The 26902-nt window shown below is 33.1% G+C and overlaps 1 protein-coding gene and 1 long non-coding RNA gene across 5 annotated transcripts in view; one reads left to right on the plus strand and one right to left on the minus strand.

Moving 5' to 3' along the window:
• The window catches only part of LOC126863706 (protein angel), a 33191-nt gene extending 6711 nt beyond the window's left edge, over nt 1-26480 (plus strand). For all 4 annotated transcript variants that reach the window (XM_050614127.1, XM_050614124.1, XM_050614125.1 and 1 more), the window contains 3 exons: nt 12221-12594; nt 20225-20471; nt 25893-26480. In XM_050614127.1, the coding sequence (XP_050470084.1) occupies nt 12221-12594; nt 20225-20471; nt 25893-26282 (1011 nt within the window). In that variant the 3' untranslated portion in view covers nt 26283-26480. The remainder of the gene's footprint in view (nt 1-12220; nt 12595-20224; nt 20472-25892) is intronic.
• LOC126863716 (uncharacterized) lies at nt 17828-19299 on the minus strand. The gene is made up of 2 exons (XR_007688961.1): nt 18196-19299; nt 17828-18124 (listed from the first exon to the last, which is right to left on the minus strand). It is a non-coding gene; the product is annotated as an uncharacterized LOC126863716 (long non-coding RNA).
• Nucleotides 26481-26902: the final 422 nt, after the last annotated feature.

A 26902-nucleotide genomic window follows, 5' to 3' on the forward strand; every position in this document is an offset into this window, starting at 1 on the left:
TATAACATGGATCAATTTGTCATCGACATCATACATCTGGTATAATGACTTTTTTTTTTAATTATTTTGTTGTGACGTATATATAATAATAGAAATAATAAAAACGGGCAATCGGACTCCAATGACCCTGGAAAAAAATAGTATACTGTCCTAGTTTATAGCATGGCTTACTCTGTCTTATGTAGTAGAGATAGATCTTTAAAGCATTAGGCTTTATTGGCGCTATGAACGTTATCGTTGTAGTATTTGTTGTGCTACACATTTTTCCGACTTTGCGACCACTGGTAACTCTTGTCTGAAATTATATTTGCCAAATCGATTCATCTATTGACAATAACTTTTGAACCAATGGATTCCTAAAGTCTAAACCGTTATATTTCGTCTCTATTTATTGAATAGAAGAAGTTCAAAAAATCGGAGAATAGAAGAAGTTTAAAAAAAGGTGATATGAACAGCATTTTATTTTTTTTAGAGATCATTGAGATTCGACTGATCATTTTTATTATTTCGCTCGTTATATACGCGTCAGAACAAGATAATTAAAAAAAGTTTCATCAAAATCAAAGAGGATGTTACACCGCTAGGTTTATCGCATTCTGATATTTATTATATAAGATATAAATTTGTGATACATAACATGTCGGAATGGTATCTTACTTTATGTTCTAACTCAGGTAGAAGGTTCCAGTTTCGATCGAGTAAACTTTATGAGAGGTGTGATTGACTATCTGTAACCCCACAATCAATTCCGCATAAACTGCAGCGTTGTATGTGAATTCATGCATAAAATGATATTTAATGATTCATTTTGATATTAATTGCGGTAATTATTTATAAAGCAGACGACGTCACGGATTTCAAAGACATTGAAATATGTTGTCAAGGTTAAAGGTCATTTTGAACAATTTTTGCTTATACATGTTTTCCCGTTTTTCGGTTTTGGTTTCCGGAATATTCGAAAAAAGCTTTAGTTCAATTTACGTTACTTATGATTGCACTTCATTCTGGCATAGATGGACGTCTCACGGCTCACGGTGTCTGTACTTTTATATAACTCAATCTAACTCATTTTTAATGACCATTTTCGATCATTTTCAGAAAAAGAAAAATCAATGGGTTAGGTTTGAGTTAGATAATTATTCGGCCGCCCACGCTGTAAAATAAAGTAAAGTAATGAATAATAAGACAAATAGAAATGAATTGCTTAATATGATATTAAGCAATATGGTTTATATTGTGGAATACCACAGACTAATAACATACATATTGTAGACAGCAAAATACAGTATACAGCATCAAATATATTTTTACAAATATCTCGGAAACTAAAGTCAAGTGACAAGTAACATTTAGAGGGCGAAGTTGTTCGGGATGTTAACCATGACAACATATTTTAAACTTATTGAACTTGGTGAAATCATTTGCCTTGTAGCAGTTACCTTAATTTCTAAATCAATTAGGGGCGGGAGAAGTTTAGATCTTATGAAGTGTATCTAATGTATCCAGTACATATACTGGAAAGCTTTTCCTATTCAAATTTTTTCATTATAGAAATCGTGAGTTTATATGTATTCGATAGTAGATAGTCCCGGTAGATAAACATTGATGTATAGAAAATATTCGAACATCGACTGCATAAAATTTGTTTATTTATAATTTTAAGTCGCTCCTTTTAGTTTGTCGATGATAAATGATCCTCAGTTATATTACATGGTGTCAAAGGTATCTACCGATGAGTAGCTTTTAGCAATGTTTCACTTGGAAAATTATAAAATAAAGATGTACTTGCAGTGAATCAAAGAAATATTGGCACTTAAATATTTTTCTTAATTACCTTTGCACGTTAAAGTGATATATGAAATTTGTCTTTTAGTGTCTTTTAATGTGAAGAAGTAGCTTATTTTTATCAAGCTCTTAATAATCTAATTTAAGGAAATACAGGAAGAAGAATGAAAATTTCATAGCCAAAATAACACTTGTGAGTTTAGACAGAAAATATACTAGTGTATTTTTTGGAATTTCTTTCTTTTATACATTTTAAATATGATTGTAAGAATGCAAATGTAAACAATGAATCTTATGTATGCAATTAATCTCGATGTATGTAATTTATCTCCGCATCCGTGTGAAATGAAATTTTATTTCTGCACAGATGCGGTGAAAGTTCTCGAAAAATTACTAAAATGTATGAAAACTAATGAAATTAATGTAATTTCAACTTCTGAATAATTAGAAACATCATAAAGCACTTAGAGTAAGAAAGCAGTTGTGATAAGAAACGTTCTGTATTCTGCAAAAAAACAATAGGATAGTCACTAATTGTGCGTCTAAACGTGGTTTAATAACACATACATGATTTAAATTCCAGTGTAGTTAGGATTTGGCATCGGTAGTATTGTGCGGCCCGATGGGTTTAAACTTGTAATACGAGTACAACAATCGCGTATTCGTATACATTGCACTATTAGAAATGTAGATAAACTTGTTGAATTGCACAGTATCAGCAACAAAAAAATTGTAACATAATATCAAAATGTGGTCACGTGAAATTGTCCTCAAATGTGTTTTAATTACTACAGCTTCCGGCGTTAGAAAATTGCTAGACTGTTGCTTTCCTTAGTGGATATAAGTTGTGCACTATATCAAAGTATTCTAATTTGTAGCTGGTATACTATATACTATCTCCGTAAGGCACTAGGCTTATCCTGAACCTCACCTGTGCTAGAGAGCTAAAAATGTGACTCCTTAATATATTTCTCCGTCGGAGAAAAGGGACTATGAACTCTACCAAACAAGAATCGCGTAAGTAGCGATTAAATAAATTGATTTAATAGGTACTTAATGAGGTGCTTCTAAATTTTATACGTATCTGTTACTGTAACATGATTTATGGCTTTTTTTATACAGAGATATACTCCCTTTTTCTTATAACTAGGACAGAGAATATAGATACACCCTATATAATAAACGATAGGACACCTCAGGGATTTTTGCGTTTCTCCAAGTTAATGCAATGTAAGAAGATTTTTTATAGATCCGGAGGCATATACACTGTTCCTTGTATATGCCTTGCATATACACTATGCCTTGTATATGGTAACATAGAAAAGCTTCGATTGCTGTTTAAGTTTTTTTAGAAGTTAGGAACTTTATAGGTATTTGATTCGTTTATATAAAAAGCAGGTCTGACAAAATGATGGGATAATAAGTAAGATCTCAATAAATGCGTATTTAATTGTATTGAAGCAGTTTTTGTAAAGTGATATTAATAATGGTAATAATAATTAGTTATAATATTAATTATCAAACTCTCGTGGAAAAGAGTTCAAAGATACTAAAAACAAAACCATTTTAAACTTAAGAAGAAAAATGTGAGTGTGAGGAACATAATTCAAATCATGAAGATAAATTGCAGAGAAAGTAGGAGTAGACATTCATATGCAGAATATGCAACAAAAACAATTTAGAGGAAAACTGTTGATGTTACAATAGAATTGGCAATGCGAAAACTTTGTTTATGACCATGTTTGTTTATTTTTATAAATGAACAAGGAAATGCTTAGAGTGAGAGAATTATAAAAATAAGATGGTATACAAGTACAAGAGGCGATAATTAAGGCATCAATTAGTATGATATTACCAATATAAGATTTTTTAGGAGAAAACTGCAACCTATACATGAAGAAATAATATCAGATGATACCATATAGCGATATAGCGACAATTACTAAAAATTATTTTTTCGTGGATAATATCCATAATAGGATGCACATCTGGGTGTCGTAATTTTGACATAATAGAAATTTGGGACGTGTCGTCACGAAATATATGTACAAGATGTTAAAAAGAAGGGTTCAGTAATTTAGGGCCTTATATTACATACTCACAGAGAAGAGTAAAAAATGTGTAATCAATATAAGTCCTAAAAACGATCATTCCGATGTAAAATTAATTTTTATTAGTTATTAGCGTTGGATATCTCTTTGCAACGCATTAAATGTGTAGCCATTTGAGAGTTAGGAGTTTGAGAGAAAATGTTCGTTGACGGCCTGGGTAGGTTAATTTCGAAAGCATGCGTCCAGCAAGAGGAAGATCCGGGTTCGCTGCTGCACCAATCTGATCTGTCGTTTATTTTTTCCTCTACAAACGTATAGTCGTTGGAAATTAAAGATGCAAAAATCAGAACATGTGTTCTGTATGTCAGTTCCGAAGGATGCATATTTCTCCGTTAAAATAATAATCGGATATTATGACAATAATAATTTTGTATTTAGAACGTTGAATGAATGTTTCTAGTTCTCCTGTGTCGAAAAAGAAGACTCATAAGAGAAGAGAAATATTCATAAATTATTTGGCGAACTCGAAGCCACCCCGTGTCCTTCGTACTAGCGCTAACATCGTTCTATGTTACTATGTGTGTTACTATGCGTTTTTTCATGCTTGATTGAATTTGCAACAACGCCATTTGATTCCATCGGCTATAATTACATTAAATGTGTTGTGAAAAAACTCACAATATCGAACGTTAATACATAATAAAAGTTGATTTTATATCAAAAGGATTGCTTTTAGGACCTACGTAGATTATGCATCTTTTACTCCTTTTGGCAAATACTATAAGTCCGTTAAGTACTGGACCCTTTTTATAACATTCTCTGTATACATAATTTATTTAGATCATATCATTAATTGCATAAATGATAAGAAATCACAATAATTAAGCAAGAATCGAAATTTACATTAAAATAATCTATAAATCTTCATATAAATTATTATTCAAGTATAAACTGTATAATTATTGATATTATTAGCAAATAGTAAAGTAAAAGATACCTTTTTATAAATATGATTGCACTCCTTGTCAACAAGATGACCCAGGTGTGCTATTTTTAATTTCTTAATGATGCGTGCAAACTTTTTCGTTTGTAATGTATAATATCAAAACATTATGAGCTCAGGATATGTGGTTCGTTGAAAATAATTGAAAATATTATGAGGTTTAGTGTGTAATAAAAAAAAATTGTTTTATTTTAAGAACGAAATGATAACACACTCTGTTAATATGTTTAGAAATTGCTCAGTAGTTCATGATCTATCAACGAGTAAAGATTACAGTACAATGTTATATAAATTTGTAAGTATGGGACGTGAAAAAAAACTAAACGAGTCTGAAAAAAGCAAATTCTTGAACTAAAACAGCAACGGTTATCAATAGCAAAAATATCGAAAGTAATAAGAAGAAATCGTAAAGTAATACACAATTTCTTAAAAAATATTGAAGATTATGGCAAAAAGAAAAGTACTGGTCGGCCGTCATCGTTATACGATCGTGATAAGCGAATAATATTGCGTGTAGCTTCCAACTTGCAGTTAACAACGAAGCAAATAATGGATAAATCTACTATTAGTGCCAGTGTTTCAAGTGTTCGTCGAGTTCTACTATCCTGCAAAGATATTAAGATGTAAGAGGCTAAAATTGAGAAAGAAACCTTCGTTAACAACGAAACACAAAGTAGAACGTTTACGCTTTGCAAAAGAAAGAATGCATTGGAAAAAGAAATGGAGAAGGCTACATAAATAATAAAGGTCTGATACATAAATTTAATCAAAGGACAAATAAATAATCATGCAGAACGCATTTCTGGACCTGATTACATCTTTCAACAAGATAATGCATCTGTACACGCATCAAGATTGGTCTAATCATATTTTAATGAAAATAATATATCTATTTCGCCGTGGCCTGCACGCTCCCTGGTCCTTAATATTATTGAAAATTGCTGGGTAGAACTTGTTTACGGCGTATACGCGAATGGAAAGCAGTATCAACATGTACCAGAATTAAAATATGTGTGGCGGCACACGACAGCAACTAGTGTCGGACGACGGCAGCGCAGTGTTTAGCGCCTTAGGTTACGAACTTTCGGGACCCGGGTTCAAATCCCGCCGACCGGAGTCCGATTTTTATTCCACGACATCTAAATTAGAAGAAAAGCAGCAGTACCCCAGCAGCGACATCTATACCAGCAGTAGAACGTATCTCTGCCTCTACACTAACACCAGCACTATCACCAGACAACGATCGACACAACTACTATTACACCTCAAATGCAATTGTATGCGAATGGGATACGTTAAGTCAAAATTATATCCAGAAACTATATAAATCGATACCAAATCGTATAATAGAAGTAATAGAAAATAAAGGGGGATGTACCCATTATTAAGTAAGTGTATACGTTTGATAAATAGTTATTGTTAGTTACAATTTATATTGATTATTATTTTCTTATTGCACATGTGTTATCGTTTCGTTCTTAAAATAAAACAATTTTTTTTTTATTACGCACTAAACCTCATAATATTTTTAATTATTTTCAACGAACCGCATATTCTGAGCTCATAATGTTTTGATATTATTCGTTACAGACGAAAAACTTTACACGCGTCACTGAGAAATTAAAGATAGCACACCTGGGTTATCTTTTTGACGAGGAGTGTAGTTGTCTTACGCAAATTATCTTACATGTCCTATCATTTTATCGCATCCATTTTTCACATAAATATGTAGGTTAGATTGCTATGAAAATATGTAAACAGCGCTCAGTCCTTTATCATGTTACTAATAATAAGGGCAGATATAATTTATATATAATATATTATATAATCTTTAAAATTTTATTACATTGTATTAACTTTAAAATACACTAAAAATTGTTGAGTGGCCTGTTATTTTGTCTTGGAGTAGGGGGTAGCAGGGTAAAACCGGGTACCATTGTTTTTCTAAGAGAAGAGCTGTCATATGCACTCAATTCGTGGTGATAGTTCCGAGCTGGTTCCCCGACCATATGAGAAAATCTATTGATGTGGACGGCTACCACTTTAAACATCTAACAAAATAAGGTGATTTACATTCTTCCAATTGAAATTCATTTTTTGTATTCAAGGTCACTTCAAGGTCATGGTATTTGGATCGTCGAACTCGCCTTTATCTCAAGTATAACATCGCATTATATACAATAGATGTTAGTATATAAAACAACATTCGATGACCTTGAGGAAACCTCGAAGATAATCTTCACAGAGCATTTTTTATCACCACCAGATAGACGCCTTGAAACCATTTAAATCCTTTTTAGTCTTTTTTTTTTGTTATTGTTAATCCCTTAAGCTAGGAGAGGATATATACGAGTGGTATTTGCTCGAGTTAATTGTTTGCTTGATGAGTCGATTCTGTAGAATAAAAAAAAGGAATTTTCTAACATTTTATATATATGCCTCTATAATCTAAAATAATACATACTTCCCACACACCCACACTTCCCGTGCGAATGACCTGCAAACTTTCTTCTCCTGCTTAAGGGGCTGATGGTAGCAAGAAATAATTGAAATGTTCGATTTAAGCGAAACATTGTAATTTTACATGGGTACCCGGTTTTATCTATACCCATAGGATAAAACTGAGTACTAGTATACCGGTCAATCACACGGATTTTGACGAGGACTATTATAATTATAATACTTTGTTGTGACATGCATATAACAAAAAAAAACAAAACAAAAAAGAAATAAAAATATTAAAAATGGGTGGGTGGACCCCAATGATCTTGAAATATTATTCTGGAGAAAAATAAAATACCGTTCACATAAAGTCATGGATCACAAGGTGCAACGGGTAAGAGAAGTTTATGTCTGTTATCTGTGCCCACAGTCTTATATTATGTTCGCGACGGTAGACATTTAAAGAACTTCGACTAATTTTTTTCTGAATGGTCGACTAGGGAGTGGTGATAGAATTTGGAGAGGCACACTAAATTTTTCTATTAAAGCTAATTGTCCTATATCTTATAGCATCAACAAAATTTATATGCACGATGACCTAAGTAAACAGCTTCAAAACCAACCAACCAGAAGTTATCTGTTTATTCCCGGCTCGGAAAATAGCAGTTAGGTACATTAGATTTAAATTCTATTATTGTTCGTCTATCATTAAAGTTTTACTGCAAATGTGATAATTCGATAACATGAGTATTTATGCCACCGGCTCTCTTACTAATTCGATGTACCGTCGAAAACAATAGAACGATGTGCCGCATATAATCATTCCAGTAAACTCAATGAAATTTCGTATGCTTGCTTTTTATGTATTGGACAGTATTTTATTTTTTTCATGGTCGGACCGCCCGTTCTTATTACGTTCCTTGTTATATGTACGGCACAACAAGTAATTAAAATAGGCCTCGTCAAAATCTATGAGGACGTCACACAGACAGGTTCACCTGGATACTACAAAATCATATTTCCCTTTGATCTAACAATAAGTATCATATTTTTTAAGAAGAATAATTTTCTAGTTGTGTAAGGAGCACTTAATCTTCCTTACTTTAGATCTTCTTTAGATCTTTTCTACTATGAAAGTGTATTAGACACCCGGTTTTACCCCACTTTTCTCTGATCTATAATAGAAATGAATAATATATAGATATAGATATAGATATAATAATAATATAAATGAAGTTCACTTAAAGATTTTATAAATATTAGTGTTTGTTTGCGTTTGGGACATTATCATGTTATTAGTCATATTTGATTCAGATTGTGTTTCGAAGTATCGTATTTGATACATAGCATGCATTTATATTTTTGGAAACCAATTCTTCTTTATTTTTTTCTTTTTGGTATACCTATTTTCTTTTTTTTTTTTTTGGATTACTGTTATGTCATTTTCGTCGTTGTGTGTTTCAAAACTGTGATCATTCTCATTGTTTTTTAAACCATTCAATAGCATTTTTAGCTTTGTATTTCATATAATAGCATGAAATAGATATTGATATTTTATGATCTTGCACTACATCCGTTCCTTCGTGTCTAATGTTTATCATTTCTTCATTTGAACTTTTTATAATATATCTTTTGTGATGTAATTTTATGGGGGTTCTATCTCGTAGCGTCAATCCTTCAATAAGTACCTACGTCAATTTTTTTTAAATTAATTTCTATTATTAACAATTCAATGATGAGTGATAAAATCGCAGTTTCTAGAATCCGTTATAGCTATTCTCCTTTACAAGGAGATTTTATTAGATGTGTAAAAGAAGAACTGATTCTGAGTTGACATCGCAGAACCTTTTGAACGAGGCTCTAAGTCTTCATGACTTGACTCGTTCCAAATTAGTTGCGATATTTACATTTATTATATTATATTTACATTTACTTTTTTTAATAAAAAAAATAACGTGCTACTGATGAAGTAGCTGAAAATTACAGATATATCAGAATACAGTGCAGGAAAGGTACTGTGACAATGCGATTTTCAGCGACTAAATTAACAATTTTGTGATGAAAAATTAGTATTGCGACATTTAAATCCATATCGAAGATCAAACCGGCTCCGTATTCCTAAAGAAAAGTAGGTTAATTATCACTCCTTGCTCACGCATATTTACTAACGAGCTTACGTAGAACAGATCGTCGAATCAATTATATAACAGTGCAGCGAATACGAGAGGAACTTTACAATTTTATAAAATTCACTGCACTCGAGCACTCTAAATAACTCTGTCACTCGACGAAACTTTTGCTATTGGATGCTATTTAAGTTATAATTATGTAACATCTTCAATTAACAAATGTTAAGATTTGGACTCGCGAAAGACCACATGCAATAATTTCGAAGGTTTTATCGAGAATGGGACTTTTACACCAATTTTTGGATAAAATGTTCGTGTTATCGTGAATAGAATACTCCAAAATATTTACCCTGTTACGTTTTGTTTGGCTCCTTTGGTTGTGCTGCCGTTAATTTTTGAATTCAGATTAAATTGTAGTGTTGTCTGTTGTTTAATGCGATTGGCAATTAAACTCCACGTTTCGGCTAACCTGCTACGCGCAGGAGTACTGGCACGGGAGAGGATTAAAGTTGGTGAAAATAAATGTTCGCTTAATCCTATTATATTATTAGACAGGTATTCTTCATAACAAATGTTTATTCTAATTCTAATTGGATATTGACAGAATTGTCGTTGAGATTTCGAATACTCGAAGTTACAATCGTTCGCAATACGTTTTCACTCTTATTAATTACAAGATTTTAATTTGATTGATTTTCAATAATTTACAAATTGACAAATACAAACACTCCTGCTCCTCATGGGCCACCTCGTTCTCCAGATTCAGCACTATTGCAATTTTTTCTTTGCTGAGTCTCTTTGCTGAGTGAATATCGTTCATAGCTTGGTTTCATAATTTATATCCGTTGAATGTTAACGTTAAATTGAGTATACTTTCCGTCGCTTATGATCAAAAATAAATTTCTGCCGAAAAGAAAAGATTCTTGCTATTTTATTGTGTTTACTTACGATTCCGAATACTTATCGGAGTTACCATTGTTTCAAAAGCAACCGAAGTGAAATGCATCGAATTGAATGTGGCTTTTATCATTCGAAATGGAGAATTATATGTAATTTTAGGGGAAACTAGGGACCGAAATGAGGAGCAAGTTTGGGATTGTTTAAATAGCGAGATAGAAAGGGGAATATAAAGTGTACATAAATGTATAAAGTGCAACGACGCAAGGACTCACGTAAGTAGGACACAGCCACTAAAACAGACTACGTTTCGACACGGCAGTCCCCCTATGTGAAGCAATCAGATACGAAGCTGTGCTGATCGTTTGAAATAACGTCGACGACGAGTACAAGTTCTTTTTTTGTCGCAATGTTCTCGAATATCTTACCCATGACATTTAATAGAGATATCGATCTGTAATTAGTAATATCAGTATTCTTATTCTCGCCGCGTTTTTATACTGGTGCTTGTTTTCCATTGACTGGGAGAGCAGCCGGAAGTTGAAATAAACCCTAAACAAAATGATCTCATAATTCATATAAAATATTGATAATCAGGGATCTCATCTTCACCTATACTCTTGTTGATTTTCGGACGTTCACTATATACATCGCTAATGCTAATAGAGAATTAGCTGTGCCTAGAATACTAATACAGACGCGATTGGAAGTAGCATCATTTTTAGAATTTGTATAGACTGTCTCGAAGTGATCCGCGAACAAATCAGTTATAAGTTACAAGACAATTAGATTTGAGGTATCGTGTTGAGGTATATCCTATCTAAGCATATAATAAGTAAACGAAGAATCAGCTTTACTACTATATAAATGATACTATATGACAGTATTTGACAAGTAAAATGGCTTTCGTTGGTTCTTGTCTCGGTCACCAACAGGCGGATTTCTGTTTTACCAATTTTAAGCACCGATCTAACAATAAAATTGATAAATTAAGTTTTCTGAAATCATACGACAAAGTGTTCATTGTCTTACGGACTATTACTTTCGAGTTTTTGATTGCGGGATATGAATGCAGTATAAATTCTAGAAGAATCTGCATTTTTTATTTGCAAATCGTGTTTATTCCCTAATATTTATCTTACTATCCTATTAGCAGAGTCTCAAATAATACATGCACATTTATTTTTATTTATTTAGCGGCTTCCACTTCTTATTTATGTTACGACGAATTTTGTGTTATACATTTCAATAAAGATAAGATGAAACGAAAATTAAGTTGAAGATTTCAAGGTCAAAGCCGATTTTTCGATCATTGTTTTAACAGATCTCCGTCAATACGAAGGTGTAGAATCACTTTCCAATAGTATAATAACAAATAATTTTAATACATCCTGTATAATATTCTACTCTATATCTTCATGTGTGTATTTGTAGATTTGTAGAAAAAACTTCATTTTATGAATCTATCTTTACTGAAATCTGTAACATAAAATTCGTTGCTATGTTTTAGAGCTTGCTGACCTAAGCATAATACATATAATTCAATGAGATTGTTACCAATCTGATTAGAATTTTGATATCATTATACGTTGGTATTCTAGGAATATATTTTGGCATACTTACGTCAAAAATAATAAACTAAACTGTTTTTATCTAATGTGCTTATTTAACCGAGAAACGATATTAGATGGTGAATAGTATTAAATAAGTTTGAAATATAATAGTAGAAAATAGATTTGTAACATAAAATATTGATGGTGTTTGTGATTAAATGTTACTTAAGAACTTATTGTGATTTCTTTTCAATTTTATTATAATTATTTCTATTTCAAAGTTCTATTTTTTGTTGAAGTTATCATTTATAGAAGAGTATCTAAAGAGATTTTTTTAAATTATGTGGTTGGTGATTTCAGGTGATTTGCCTTCAAGAAATGCAAGAAGAACATTTGGAAGAATTTTTGGTTCCGCTCCGGGAGTTAGGTTATAACTATTTATATAAAAAACGAACAAACGATAAAAAAGATGGATTGCTATTCCTATATCGATCTGATCAGCTTATTTTAATAGACTATGCAAAAGTTGAGCTTTATCAATCTGGTATTGAATTGTTGAATAGAGATAATGTTGGAATTATTGCAAAACTAGCAGTTAAAAAAAATCCTGAAATACAATTGGTGATTGCTACAACCCATCTACTTTACAATCCGAGACGACATGATGTGAGATTGGGACAAACTCAACTTCTTTTAGCAGAAATTGAGAGGATTGCTTTCCTGGAGAATACAATGTAAGTAATTTATCTTATTTGTTTAAGTTTTTATTCAAGGAAGGGCAAGCAATACATTTTAAATTACATCAGAATATTAAGTAAATAAATAATACGGAATAAATATTTGACTTTTTATGATATTTACATTGTAGAACTTTGAAAATTATGTTACGGAAGTGAAAATTACTAAGTGTTGCTGTTCAGCAAGCTCATCGTTTTTTCAAATACTTTCGCTAATACTTTAACTGTAGATACCTTTATCTTTACAGAAAAAAGACTAAAACCGATAAGTCTATTGAAATTTATAACCAGTCAATGTTATCAAGTCTTGAAATGAATTTCCCGAATTTCCTGATTCTTTCTAAAAGCTAGTTGCACGGGTCTGACGATCGACTGCTTTGGAAGCAGTCTAGGACTAGACCATGATCAAATAAATGATCATATGATCATGTGATTGTGGTCTAGATGCAAACTCAATGCGATCTAATTGTGGTGGACAAGTTCATGTTTATTAAATATGCTTATTTAAAAAATATATTCTTACTTGATAAAAATTAATGAAGATTAATAAAAACGTATACATTTTTTAATAACAATTAATTATTATTAAATATTATTTTAAAAATATGTTTCTATTTAAACTAGTATTCTCGTTAATTTGTGGAGTTGAAGTATTGTTAAATTCCTTAAAAAGATGTAAAAAAGAAAAGAATCAATTTTTACATAGGTTCGCACTAGAACGAAATTATTTCCTTAATAACCATTAATAGAACTTAATAACAATTAACTTTTTATGATCGAATTGCAAAACCTATACTTTGATTCTATAATATCGGTTCTATTTTCGTTGCATAATAAGTAATTAAAATAATTAGTTTCATTAAAAATTTCATTATTTGGTCTTCGTAACTTTATATTTAATCACGTAATCACATCAGAGGAGAAGTGTCTGAATTTCGAAGCTTTAGAGGATTATAAATTCATAAAAAAAAAGAAAAGAAATGCTTTTAAATTAAAGTTGTGAAATTTGATTTTCACCACAAATTACCAGATTTCCAGATCATTGTACAATGGGCGGTACGATTTATAACCAGCCGACGATTTATATTCCAGCAAAGATATTTTTGAGAAATCAGTTTTATACCCATTGCTGTAAATACAAACAAATGCATATATTTTTTCTTTTAAAGTCTTTTTGCCAGTCTGAATAGCGTTCATGAGAATCATGAATTCCGAGGTTATAAATTCAAAGGTTTAGCGACCACATCAAGTGCCTTGTACTTGGAAAAAGTCCCGCTGCGTTTAGTATAATATGTATATTGTTGTCTGTCAAACGAAAAGGTCGTGCGTAGTGAAACCCAAATCAGTTTTCTTAATGAATGCAATGTAAATTTACTTGTGCTGATATTAAAAGAAATACTATTAGCACTTTCGACGATTAAAAAAGAAAAGAAAAGCAAATAACAAAAATGTGCTTTCGTCGAGAAAAGTTATTATTGCAATATATTAATCAGAAACCATTTGCTGGATGATGCAACATATAGACAGCTTTTTAGATTAAGTAAAAATCAAGTAGATTTTGTTTGAAATCTTGTCGATAGTAATTTCAAGAATGGACACGTTTTTATTGACTTTTATTAACTGAAAATGTATTTTTAAAATAAAGGTATTTAATAACAATTAATAGATATTAATTCGACCGCCACAATTGCATTTCACCGAGTTTGTATTTAGACTACTTCCGAGATGGTCGAGCGAGCGCTAAACGCAACGTAACATTTGAAACTCGTTTGTCGAAAAATAGAAGCATTTCTGGCCATGTTATCGATACAGTCGTATGTTATGTACATACCACCGCGTGGTATGTGTATAAATACAAGTATCAGATGCGTACATCGCAGCGGTGTCGTTATGTGATTACCCCATATGGGTGATGTTTATGGGAGATTTAAAGTTTATTGAGTCCAAGAATACAGTTTTGGGTACATATTCACAATAAACGGTGAATTCTTGTAATGGTATGTTAGGCAAAGGTACCGATACGCGGCGGTACGACGTAGCCATGCTGTATTATGTGTCGGCGCTTTACATTTTTCGTTGTATAATACAATTTTTGGGTTTAAGCCGCTGGGGAGCGGAGCTTTTTTATGTATTTTTTTTATTTTTTTTCTGTTCTGAAAACTTGGTCGCAAAACAGGACGCTTCGGTAGTTTGCTTTTTGGGTGCTGTGTAACTTTGGGGAAGGGTGGGATGAGAGGGAGGGGGCGGGGGAGGGGGATGCCAAATAGGTTTATTTGCAAATATTTACAGTATTTACATTTTACACCTGTGTTATGCGGTGTCAGAATTGAGTTCTGTCGATTTAATGTTCTCTCTTATTTTATTATGGGTTCTGTATCCACCAGTATTTTTTTGTGTTTTTTCTGTGTTTGTCTTTGGTGTCTTTCCGGGGGAGGGCCATGTTGTATCTCCATCTGGTGTCTGCGGTCTGTCCATTTATGTTTTCTTCGTAGAGTATGGTTTTGATCCCTATTTTTCTTTTTATGTGATAAATTATTGGGGTGTTGTTTTGGTCCTGGAGGTAGTTTTTTTTCGTCTAGGTATAGGAAAGCTTCTGGGGGGATGTGGCCTGTTGTCCGAGTGTTTTTGTAATATGCGTTGTTAGGAAATAGGCAACTGAAGATTAAGCTGTTTTCTTTTATTCTTGCCGCTCACGCGAAGTGGTTTCTTATTAGCTTTAGGATGTGACAGTCGATGCGGTGAATGTTGGCTAGGTCGTATATTGTTTTGTTTTTTACATATTTTTTGAATCCGCTGTGTTCGGATCTGTAAGTACTCAAGCAAGCCCTGATGCATTTTCTTTCGAATATGCAGATTTTTTCCATCTGGGAGGCTGATATGTTGTACCAGATTGGGCAGCCGTAGGTAATGATCGGTCTGATTAGTGCTTGGTAGCATAGTATTTTTACTTTGCTGTCGAGATGTTTGGAGTAGAATAGTTTTTTTATTCTTCAGAATTCTTTATTGGCCTTAGCAAGTTGAGTTTCGGTGTGTTGCTTGTAGTTTAATTTGTAGTCTATGTTTACTCCTAGGTATTTTACGCAGTTTTTGTGTGGTATGAGTGCCCCTTTGTTTGCCTTTTCTCTTAGTGCATATGGGTGATGTGATGTCGCCCGTGTGATTCGGGTTTTAAGCAGCTGCGTACGGTGGACGTACTTTAGAAATTCCGTCTTAGGAGTTTCAAGTTTCGGTAATAATTGGTAATTTGTCAGTATCGCCGTTTCTTTTTAAACTTAATAAAGTTAAAAACATATCAATGTTAAAAGAGGTTATGTAAGTAAGCAATATATCACAAAAATGTGTCGCAAACAATTATAAGTATCTTTAAATTTTATTTTAGTACTGAATCTAGAGTTAATCTTAGTCTAGAAAAAAGCCCCAAAAGTTTCGTCATTTTTATGTCGCGATTTGCTTACTACAGCTAAGTTTAACCGAAACCATTTCTCAACAAACCCAAATTGGGTTAAGTAGTAGTATTAATCCGCCCGACCAGCATTTCACTGTTTCACTTTACTGAGAATTCCAACCAATCTATTTAATTGTTCTTTAAAATGATTAAATAATGTTACCTGACCTCCTCACGGCTACTGAATTAATACTATTTAGTAGTATTAGTAGGTTAGTACCCAACCCAGTTTGAAAATTAAGGCCGCGTGGTGGGATATTTTTACAAACAACTCGAAAACTAAGGCCGAGCGCTGAGTTAGTTGAAATTGTTAACCTTATCCCAAAATCGTTTTAGACTTTTGTTCCTCGTGATAAGTACAAGGCGTTGCTATAAAAAAAATTTGGTCTTGAAAATTATGCTCAAGGTCAATTTTGCATAGACTTTTTTTTCCAAATTCTCACCAGAGGGATACAGAGATGTAAAAGCACGCTATTATAGTGTTTGGACTTACTTTTTATACATCCTGTATATTGTACATCATTTCTGCGATAAATATGCGTGTCTGCATATGTATATGTCTAAAGCTAGAGATCTTGTAAATTTTATTTTAAATCTATCAGATGAATCATTTATCCATATTACGGAAGATCATGCCCTTGTTGAAAAGCGATCTCCTGGTATTTTAATTATCCCTTAATTAGTATAATTTTGGAATAAATTTCCACACTTCGATAGCAAAAGCGAAACGGTAGAGGGTGGTAGTTAACGATATCTCATCCGCCTCACCGATGTCAATGACTTTTAAATATGTTGTCGGGGACATGATTTTGAATAACTTTCCTGTATGCGTGTAATTATTGCTCGGCCTTAATTTCCGAGATATTCGCAAAAAAACTGTTGATACCCTTAAAGTGAATTCTACCTATAATTGTGCGTCTGTGATAGTGTTACGTAAACTTGAGGGTTGGATGATAAAACAAGAAGGTTGAGACATAACACAACTATTAACTTTCCTTTTATCAAACTTTATTATGAATTTAATAATCACAATAGAATACACACTGAATTAACACACAAATCACAATTCACTCCAACAACTTGGTATAAAACCTAGTTACACGGATGCGTTAAGTACGCGACTGGTCTAAGGGTAGAAACCGGTAGAGATATGTTGACTATTCTAAAGATAGAGAATAAGTAAGTTTAATGACGATGTTGTGGCGGAGGAAAGCTAGGGGTGGGTGTGTCTAAGGACACGGGATCATCGGATTTGTTGATGACAATTTTGGTTGGGAAAGTGAGGGCAGTAGACACCGCTTCCGATTGGATAATAAGAAGGTTGGTGGACCAGGAAGGGTTTTAGCCGCCCTCGAGAGAAAGTTGCTAACGGAAGATACCAAACGTGAGAAAAACTAACTTTCCAATGTCAACCCGTAGTAAACGATAAATGTAAAGGGGCACTTAAAATAAAAGATACTTGTTTGGTCTGAAGGACCTTAACTATAAAAAATGCCAAGATCCATGGTGGATCCTTAAGATTATTGAGGATACGCGCCAAGGATGTGTAGACATCTGGCTACCATCTTACCCGCGGTGTGTGACCTGGTCTCTGATGTGGATTGATGTTACAATAGCGTACGCGTCGACCGGATAAAATGACATCTAACATAAACCTGTATAATCTATGAACAAATGGTAAGAATTAAGTTTAAATTCAGGATCAAAACTGACGCATTTCGAGTCCAAGTAAGTTCAAACACTATAATAGCGTGACGTTGTTACAGGCGCATAATTATAGTCAGAATTCACTTTTTTATTTATTTATTTATTTATTTATTTACATTTTACAATTTGTCCAGTAGGACATTTGGTAAAATATTATAGCTTAGTGGTATAATAATATAACATGTGGATGGCTACCCCCAGTGGGATGCCATCTTCGAATTTGATTGATTTATTTCTTTAGTGTGGTGAGTGTTTGTTTGTTAGGTTATGTCCTTTGTGAGATCTGTTGGGTGTTTCCTTGAATTCACTTTAGCGGTACGATAATTAACCGAAATATCGATAATTAACCGTACAGAAGTACATATGTGGACGATTCTAAACATCAAGACGATGAAAATAGTACTGGTATGTTAAATATTGGAAATTTTGGACGATCGCGATCTTACAGTGGTTCTAAGGCAAACTTCTTCTCCATCCCGTGACCTTTAAACAATGTCTGTAGTTTCTATCCTTTGACAGTGCAACGCGTTGGGTTGTTAGTCATTTGTAACTTCTAAACTATCTCACGCATCTCTAAACATAAATTTTAAACAGTTGTATTATCGATGCCTCTCATAGCTCAGCGACTTCGAGTCGTCGGCTATCAATTTTCCAGACATTCATTCGTAGCACTCTGCTGAGATCCTTATTGAAATCTTGGTTCAATCATAAATTATAGTATGGTAAGGTTAAATAGCGGCAGACTATCAATCATTATATCTTGCGACTAATAGGTATGCGTCATTCCACGCTAAATCGATCACCTGGTCGATGTTGAAAATTTTTATTTAATGAAATACGTAGATAGTCCACATGAAATTAGAGGTAGCGAGATCAATCATTATTTTTTTAAATTAGTTGAAAAGTATGAACGTTCGAATTTTGGAATTTTTGCTCATTTTTATGAAATCGAGGTGCACTAGACAATTTTTGTTTCGGAAATTATTTGTCGGATTGAGTTGCGTTCTTTTTAGTTTTACTTAGGAGGCTTAATATATCCCAATACAATTCTCTTATACCGAAACATTAATTTTTTAATATTGAAAATTATTATTTTGCAAATTTCTTGAAAGTTGCGGATTTAAAAATTTAGAAAATATAAGGCAACATTCCTTGAAATTTCAGTTATGAAAGACTGCTGTGTCTCGGTTTCAGTGTATGATCTGTACGTTGCGCTATGTAGTCGAACACAATGGTATACCTATGATCTATAACCTATATCGTAACCATGAAACACGATCATCGTATAAACAGGTCTCGACACTGATTGAAAAAATGGAGTTGCGTCTAGTTGTGAAAAATCATGAATCTAGTTGTGAAATCATGTCATGAAAGGTCAACAAAGTCCCCCAAATTCTTACAAGACAGAGACAGATGATTGGGAATCTCTGTCTCTGTTTTAGTCATTTATAGTATGTCACGCATGCGCAGAATGAGAACTTTCTTGTCTTCCATGTTGATTTTTCACAACTAATCACGATTTAATTTTCGGACGGTTTCCCCTAGGCTTTGGTATGTGATTGTCGAGATTTGTTTGTATGATCGTACCCTGAAACGCAGCGTATCGGTCTTTACATTTTTGAAGAAACTGGTGAAACTGTAGAAAAAATAGGTGCCTCTTCGATTTCGATGATTTTTTAATCTGCTGTAAAGCTTAAAATTTTGAACAACTTTTTCCTGTACATGTAATTGTCGGTCGGCTATAGTTTTCGATATATTCGTAAAAATTTATCGATACCACACAGTAAATTTTGCCTATAGTTGTGCACCCATGGCAACAGTTGCGGCTGCATTAGTTGCAATCGGCTGGATAAAATGACCTAGTCAAAATATAACACTTATCATCTGTTTATGTATATAAACGAGGGTGGGAAGAGCATGGGTGAAGTTCCGTGCGCAACTGCATATGCAAAACTGTAAGAAATATCTGTTATAATTCAACTAAAAATGAATATCATCAATCGTTGGTTATCATTAAATATTAGTTGGTCTTTTCAATCTGGCCGCCATTGCGTGATTGGATATTAATTCTCCTATTTCGTAAAATAGTATCAATTACTCATTCACCTATTATTTTTATAAAATTTATCTCGCCCATTATATACTATAAACAAAGTACAGGCGACTGGCAATATTAACGCGTACACTGTTAGGAATGCACAATTATTGGTAGAATTCACTGTAGTGGTATCTATAATTTTTTGCAGATATCTCGGGAACTATAGCCGCTTGACAGTTACGTATATAGGAAAAACTTGTTTAAAATATTGATTTCTATAACATGTTAAAAAATCATGGAAATCGGAAAGAACGTAGCTTTTCTACAGTTTTGTCGAGAATTTAATTGAAATATTATTTTCTGTGACTACGTTTTATTACGAAAACATTAATTACGCTCATATATATAATATATCTAATCTGTTATTTTATGAACAGGACGGGTGCCAAATATCTTCCAATCATACTGGCAGGTGATTTCAACTTGCAACCCCATTCTGGAGTATACAAATTTATCGTAGAAGGAGTATTTGAATATCAAGGGAGGGGGAAAAATCTTGAACGAACTGACTACCGATTTCTATCGAATTCTCTTATCCCTCCCCGGCTTTGCATTACTGATAATTGTCAACATTTTAATGTCTTAAAACAGAGACTACGTGGAGAAGGAACAGACAAAGTGATGGTATGTTAATAATTAATAAATAGTTAATGGAGGTGAAACTGCAGGAAAACTATCTTCTCTCCGATTTCGATCATTTTGAAATATATTATGTTAATCAACATTTTGAACAACTTTTCCCTATACATATGGTGGGCGATCAGTCTTAGTTGCCGAGATACAGTAGACTCCCGCTTGACCGGCTGCTGTAGACAGGACCTCCTTGGTCGGATAAACGAATGGCCAGTTAATCCGATAACATGTTTCAATTAATATTTTTAAGTAGTTACTGAATTTGTTCAGTAACGTATAAGTATATGAATAAAGTTTATTGCATACACCTAGTACATACATATGTACATATAAACAATGTTTACTAAATATTATTTTTTACACAAAAGTCAGTAATTTCTTTCTGTTTCTTTGATTTAATTTTGTTTATTAATGCGATATCACGCCACTTTTTTTAAAATAAGATATTAATTCTCTCGTTGCTCAACATATCTCATTGTAGTTTCAATTGCAGTCTTGCTTTTTGCGTGACTCACTTCTTCATTCTTATCTACACTCAAAACTGCTGAATTATTTAATTCTTCATCTCCCATCATCTAATTGCTTGGATAATTTCGTCATCCATTAACATTTCATTCCCTAAAATATTATCATTTATAAGCTATTTAGCGACATCGTCTATTTCTGAATTTTCGCATCCGGCCAAAAGATTGAAATCATTGAGCAAAGCAATATTATTATCGCGATCTGTTCGATCATTGGCACATAGCTCCTTTCGCAACTAGTTTCCCTCGATGAACTTTTTCGCATCAAGTCATAATTTCTTCCATGATGTTAAAAACGTCGATGCCGGGGTTTCTTCAGAAGCAGATACCAATATATAATAACATCTGCAATATTAATTTTCTTAAGGGCGACAGTAAGTCGTCTTTCTTGGTTAGTTATTATTTCGAGTTATTATTATAAAATCATCACCTTAATGTCATCAAAAAAAATATTTCTCGGATACATGGGAGCATTATCAAGGAAAAAAATAGCCTTGATTGACAGTTTCAATCGCATTAATATCTTTAAATATTAATATCTTTGGCTTAACTGTCTTGCCTATAAAAGAATGTAGCAGCAATTTTAAACCTGTTTCATCGGAACTGTACACTTGCCCAGGGCTAAGATTTTTCTTCTGTATAATGTCTACAAATTTCTTTGAAAATTCATTTACAGCGTTTTGGTCTGCTAATTTTTTCGTCACAAACACTTAAATAATGCACACCGTGTTGCTTTATCCATCGTTAAAGACAACCTTCGCTCGTCAAGAATTCTTCGTCGCTAGATTTCTTGCGCAATTGGATTGTTTTTTCTTCTAAAATTGGCCCACTAATAACTTTTTGTCATTCCTGCACGCATCATCAACTATTTCATTTTTACTTTTTTTCATTGAGCATATGTTCGACAGCATTCTTTCTGATTGTATTTTTACGCTAAAGTCTGTAAGATGCACTCAAGCGGTAGTTTGGTAGTTCTGCCTACAACACGTTCTGCGAGCTCGGAATATGACGAACTTGCGTGATTTTGCTTTTACGTTCGTCCGTGATGACGACTGTACAACGAATGACGAGTACCCTCCGCATCACAGCCACGCAGAAGGTCAGAGTTTTTCTCACGTGTTTTCGCTATCTCTTTCTAGAACCTAGGCAATCGTAATCGCAAGACGACGGGACCGCTGGCCTGCACGCCACGCGGATCAGGGCTTAATTTATAGCGCCCTTTAAAGTGTTGACGCCTGCTTTTTCATGGCCAAAGGTTTTTTTTTTTATTTATTTATTTATTCAAATTTTACAATTTGTCCAGTAGGACATTTGGTAAAATATTATAGCGGTATACTAATATAACATGTGGGTGGCTACCCCCAGCGGGTTACCATCATCGTGATAGCCAAAGGTGACGAAGGGCAGGCACTCGTCCCGGGCGTTCGAACTTGGCGATTATCTTACAAGTCTTGGAACGATTTCCGGTTTCTCCGCCAGTTCTTCAGTGTACTCTTCCCGATATTGAAATCGCTACCTGTCAAACTTGCATGTCCATCATTATCCAAACGTTGCAATACTTTTAATTTTATTGCAATAGTCAATATATTTCGCTTACGCTTACAACATGATATGTAGTGTACTTCACGTTAAAGCAATAAATGTAAGAAAACAGGAGCGTGGAAGTAACATTTAAAATGCTTTTGAGATCACTTGAAAGACGCTGCCCAAATGTTCGATAGGACTGACTGACGTAATAAGGAAAGAAACACAATTTCCTCCTTGTACGCATTGCTTCCAATGGACCATACCATGGATGAAAATATGATACATATGTAATACATACATTGTATGTATAAGTTTTTTTATAACGCCACAGATGTACGGAATCCAGTATTCAAAAGTTTAATATGAATAGAAAATAAAATTAATTAAAGAACGACTACTTAAACAATGCAAAAAGTGGCAAAAAGTAAATTTAGTTGAAAGAAAGTGAATAATGACGGAATATCTATCTCAACAATTTTTCTTCTGATCAATGTTTTTCATATTACTAAAAATGTGGCCGATTAAAGCGGAGGCCTAAAGCGGAGTCTACTGTATTAGCAAAAAAACTGTACCATTACGGTGAATTCTCTCTGTAATTATGCGTTCATAGCAGCGTATGCGTTGGTTTTGGTTGGCAGCCGCCTTATGGTGGCCGGATAAAATAACGCTTAACTCAAACCTAATTGTTATCGTTTGTTTATAGGTAGTTTATATAGATTGGGCTTATGTGTACTTTATCCAGCCACCACATTGCGCCGCGAGGCAGCCAATACTAACGCATACGCTGTCACGGATTATATCCTTTATAGGCTTATAGGCACGGATTATAGGCAGAATACACTCTAGTGAAACCCACAGTTTTTTTTTGTGAATATCTTGGAAATTAACACGTTGGGTGCGGAATCAATATCGATATACTTTCCGTTTGGCCGGCGCAAAGAGCTAAGCGCGAGCTGGTCAATATGATGCATAAACAGAAGATAACACGTTCAACACGACTGTTTTGTTTTTCGAGCATTAAAAAGTCGATGTCTAAGAGATGAACAGATGTAGGCAAGCCTCGTAACAGTAAAGACATAATTTGGAAGCAAGAAGTTTCATCCTGTTTTTTACTAAGTTTTATCAAATTCTATTTAAGGTGGTGTTTTATAAAGTTCTTTAGTTGATTTATTATTTTAAAAATACTTGTTATCCATAATACTACCATGTCGAGAGGTGATGATAGAGATACGTCAATCAAATTTATTGTCACCATCTTTCAGTAAATGAAGCAATGAAAGAGACTTGTTAGATACGCAATGGTCCGATGATCAAAATGTGGAATGGTTTAATCTAATTCGCAACCAAGAATATCATTCCTTTCATAAGTGCATATAATGACAAAAAAAAAAAAAAGAAAAGAAGGGGAAAATACTGCGGAAGTACAGGATTGCACTAAAATCGAGGATATTTATAAATTGTTTGCTGCAGACGAAATTTTGGAAAATATAAACACACAAACAAATATCTGTGCTGCACAATCGACGAAGACTTCTAAGCGTTTGGATAAATGGATACCAGCGAATAAAAACTAAATAAAGCGTGTTATGGTGTTGATTTTACAGATCGGGCTGATCAAATTTCCATCTGTGAAATTATATCGATCTAAAGACCTTTATTTGCCCAAACATTCCCATGAAAAATAACGAGTATTTCGATCGGTTCGAAATTTCCCTGAGGATGCTGCATTTTGAAAATAATGAAGCGGTTGATACATCCAATCGTTTATCAAAGATTCAATATCTCGTTGATGCTCTAAATGAAAATTTCAAACGATGTTACGATCTACAAGAAATGTTGTGTACTGGCGAGTCATTGATCCCATTTCGTGAGCGAATCGTATTTAGGCAATATCTAAAATAGAAAAGCTGTATATACGGCATAAAGGCATTCAAACTGTGCTGCGAATACGGATACACATATAGCTTCCTTATTTATACTATATTACAAAATCTGCTGACAAAGAAAATACTTCACTGGATATTGCACTGCATTTATGCAAGGATGTATTTCATAAAGTTCCTACATTTATGTGTCGACAATTGATATAGGAGCACGGAATTGACGAATAAGCTCGTTAAAAAAATATGCAAAATTGAAACATGGAAAATATATTACTAAGGAAAGTAATGATGGAATTAGAATATGGAAGTAGAAGGATGAACGTGACGTTTTAGTCCTTTCTACAACAGTACAATGTCAGTCCCTAGGATCTGACGCCGCACCCAACGTGTTAAGGCTGACCACCCGTTATATGTTTAAGAAAAAATTGTTCAAAGGACAAATCATTTTACCCCTAATAGTTTTACAAAAAAATTTTATTTAAAATTCAACAGGATTGGTGTTGAAGATAAATTTCCGAACAGTTATCTACAATATGTACAATGTACAGGATGTTCAAAAACAGTTTGTCATGGCTTTGGCAGATGCTCTTATACCTTCGGATTGGTAGGGGTTTGTCAAAAAATTGACCTTAACCTCGAATTTTAAGGTCAAATTTTTTTATTACATCATATAATACTCGTTGCAAGCCAATTGAAAGCCTCGAAGAAACCATGATCATAACCCTACCGTTCTCTTGGAAAAAATATTAAAGTTTTATTAATTTTAATATCTGTATGTATATATAACTGATTTTATTCGTATGTAATATATTTACGTCTCACAGTAGACAAAGCTTACATACTCTACTATTGATGAAGCCGCTGAGAATTATTCTTTAGCACATAAAATGTATTGACAATCAATAAGGTATGTATAATGGAAAACCGTCTACGGTCTACAAATCCTAGATTGGAGTTAGGTTGTGGTTAGGTTGATCCATCCAGGTTGGTATGAAATTGAGATGGTAATGTTTAAGTAGACGCTTCTTTAATTGGCATCCTATTTTTTATATGTATGTAAGTACCATAAGTATGCAGCACTATATTTGCATTTGAGTTATTAAATCTTACAGGTGCTTTCTTCTCAATTTTCTAGTATTCTTGTTTTTATACAGGATGCTGGTCAGAAGGTTTAGGTAGTTTGTTGTCTTTATTTTGTAATTTTTTTATTTTTTTATTTTCTAAGAAAGATCTTAAAGAGAATTTGACCCTGAAATTTAAGATCAAGGTCGACTTTGTGGTCACTTCTCTTAACGGATCTACATCAATGGAAACTAAAGATACAGACTTACTTGCCAAAGCCGTGACAAATAATTTTTTTACACCCTGTATATATATTGTATTAAGAGTTCTGAAATATGACCGTGTATTGTTTCTATTCGAGTTATATGCGTAATTTACAAAATAAGAAGGTAAATTGAATATTTAATCTGTTGCAGTTGGAAAATAGCGAACACCACAATGTAGATACTTCAGAAAATAATTCATCAAACGTTTGCGAAGTGAAAACAGATACAACTGATTTTCAAACAATAGAAATTGCACATGATTATCGTGTTAATTTCTGTTCTGGCACCTTAACTCATCCTTTTCATTTTAATAGTGTATACAAACATCAAAATTGTCACGGAGAACAAGAAGCTACAACAAATCAGGGCAAATGGATCACTGTTGATTATATTTTTTATAGCGATCTGGAACTTCTTGAGGTATATGATTTACCCACAGCCACGAGATGCAACACTTTACCTACAATACCTAATTTTGCAGTTGGAAGTGATCATTTGTGTTTAGCAGCTACTTTTAAACTACGTAAAAGCAAACTTTAGAACTGTTAATATCATGATTTATAATATAGTGAAAAGTTATTATGTTATAACCTTGAGACAATTACCTTTTTTACACTATGTATGAAAAGATAATGTAAGTAAGAGATACTGTACAGAATAGCCACGTTATTTTGTATAAAAAATTAAAAATATTACTATTTTCCTTTATTGTTATTGATAAATATGGAAAACATTGTAGTTTGTAATGATTTATTACATTAAATGTGACATATATTATACCTTGTAGATTAAAATATTGATCTCGGGTACAGAAACCAAATTTAATACAAAATTATTGTTCTTTAAGCGTATTACCGTTTCTATTATTATATTCGTACAATGGCTACAAAAAGTATTTGTAGCATTACATTTATTCTTGCATTTATATACGAATTAATTAGATCCGACTACAATCAATTTTTTATTATTTAGTAGTATTTTCATATGTATAAATTATAAATATGTGGAAATTTGATATAATTTTTTTTTATTATTCAATTTGTACTTTGCAATTTGTCCAGCTGGACATTTGGTAAATTTTTCTAACTTGATTGCTAAATAACATGTGGATGGTTACCGCCAGCGGGATACCATCTTGGAATAATTTGATATTATGGCAA

The sequence above is a fragment of the Bombus huntii genome, chromosome 3 (assembly GCF_024542735.1).
Source record: "Bombus huntii isolate Logan2020A chromosome 3, iyBomHunt1.1, whole genome shotgun sequence".
NCBI classification, from domain to species: Eukaryota; Metazoa; Arthropoda; class Insecta; order Hymenoptera; family Apidae; genus Bombus; species Bombus huntii.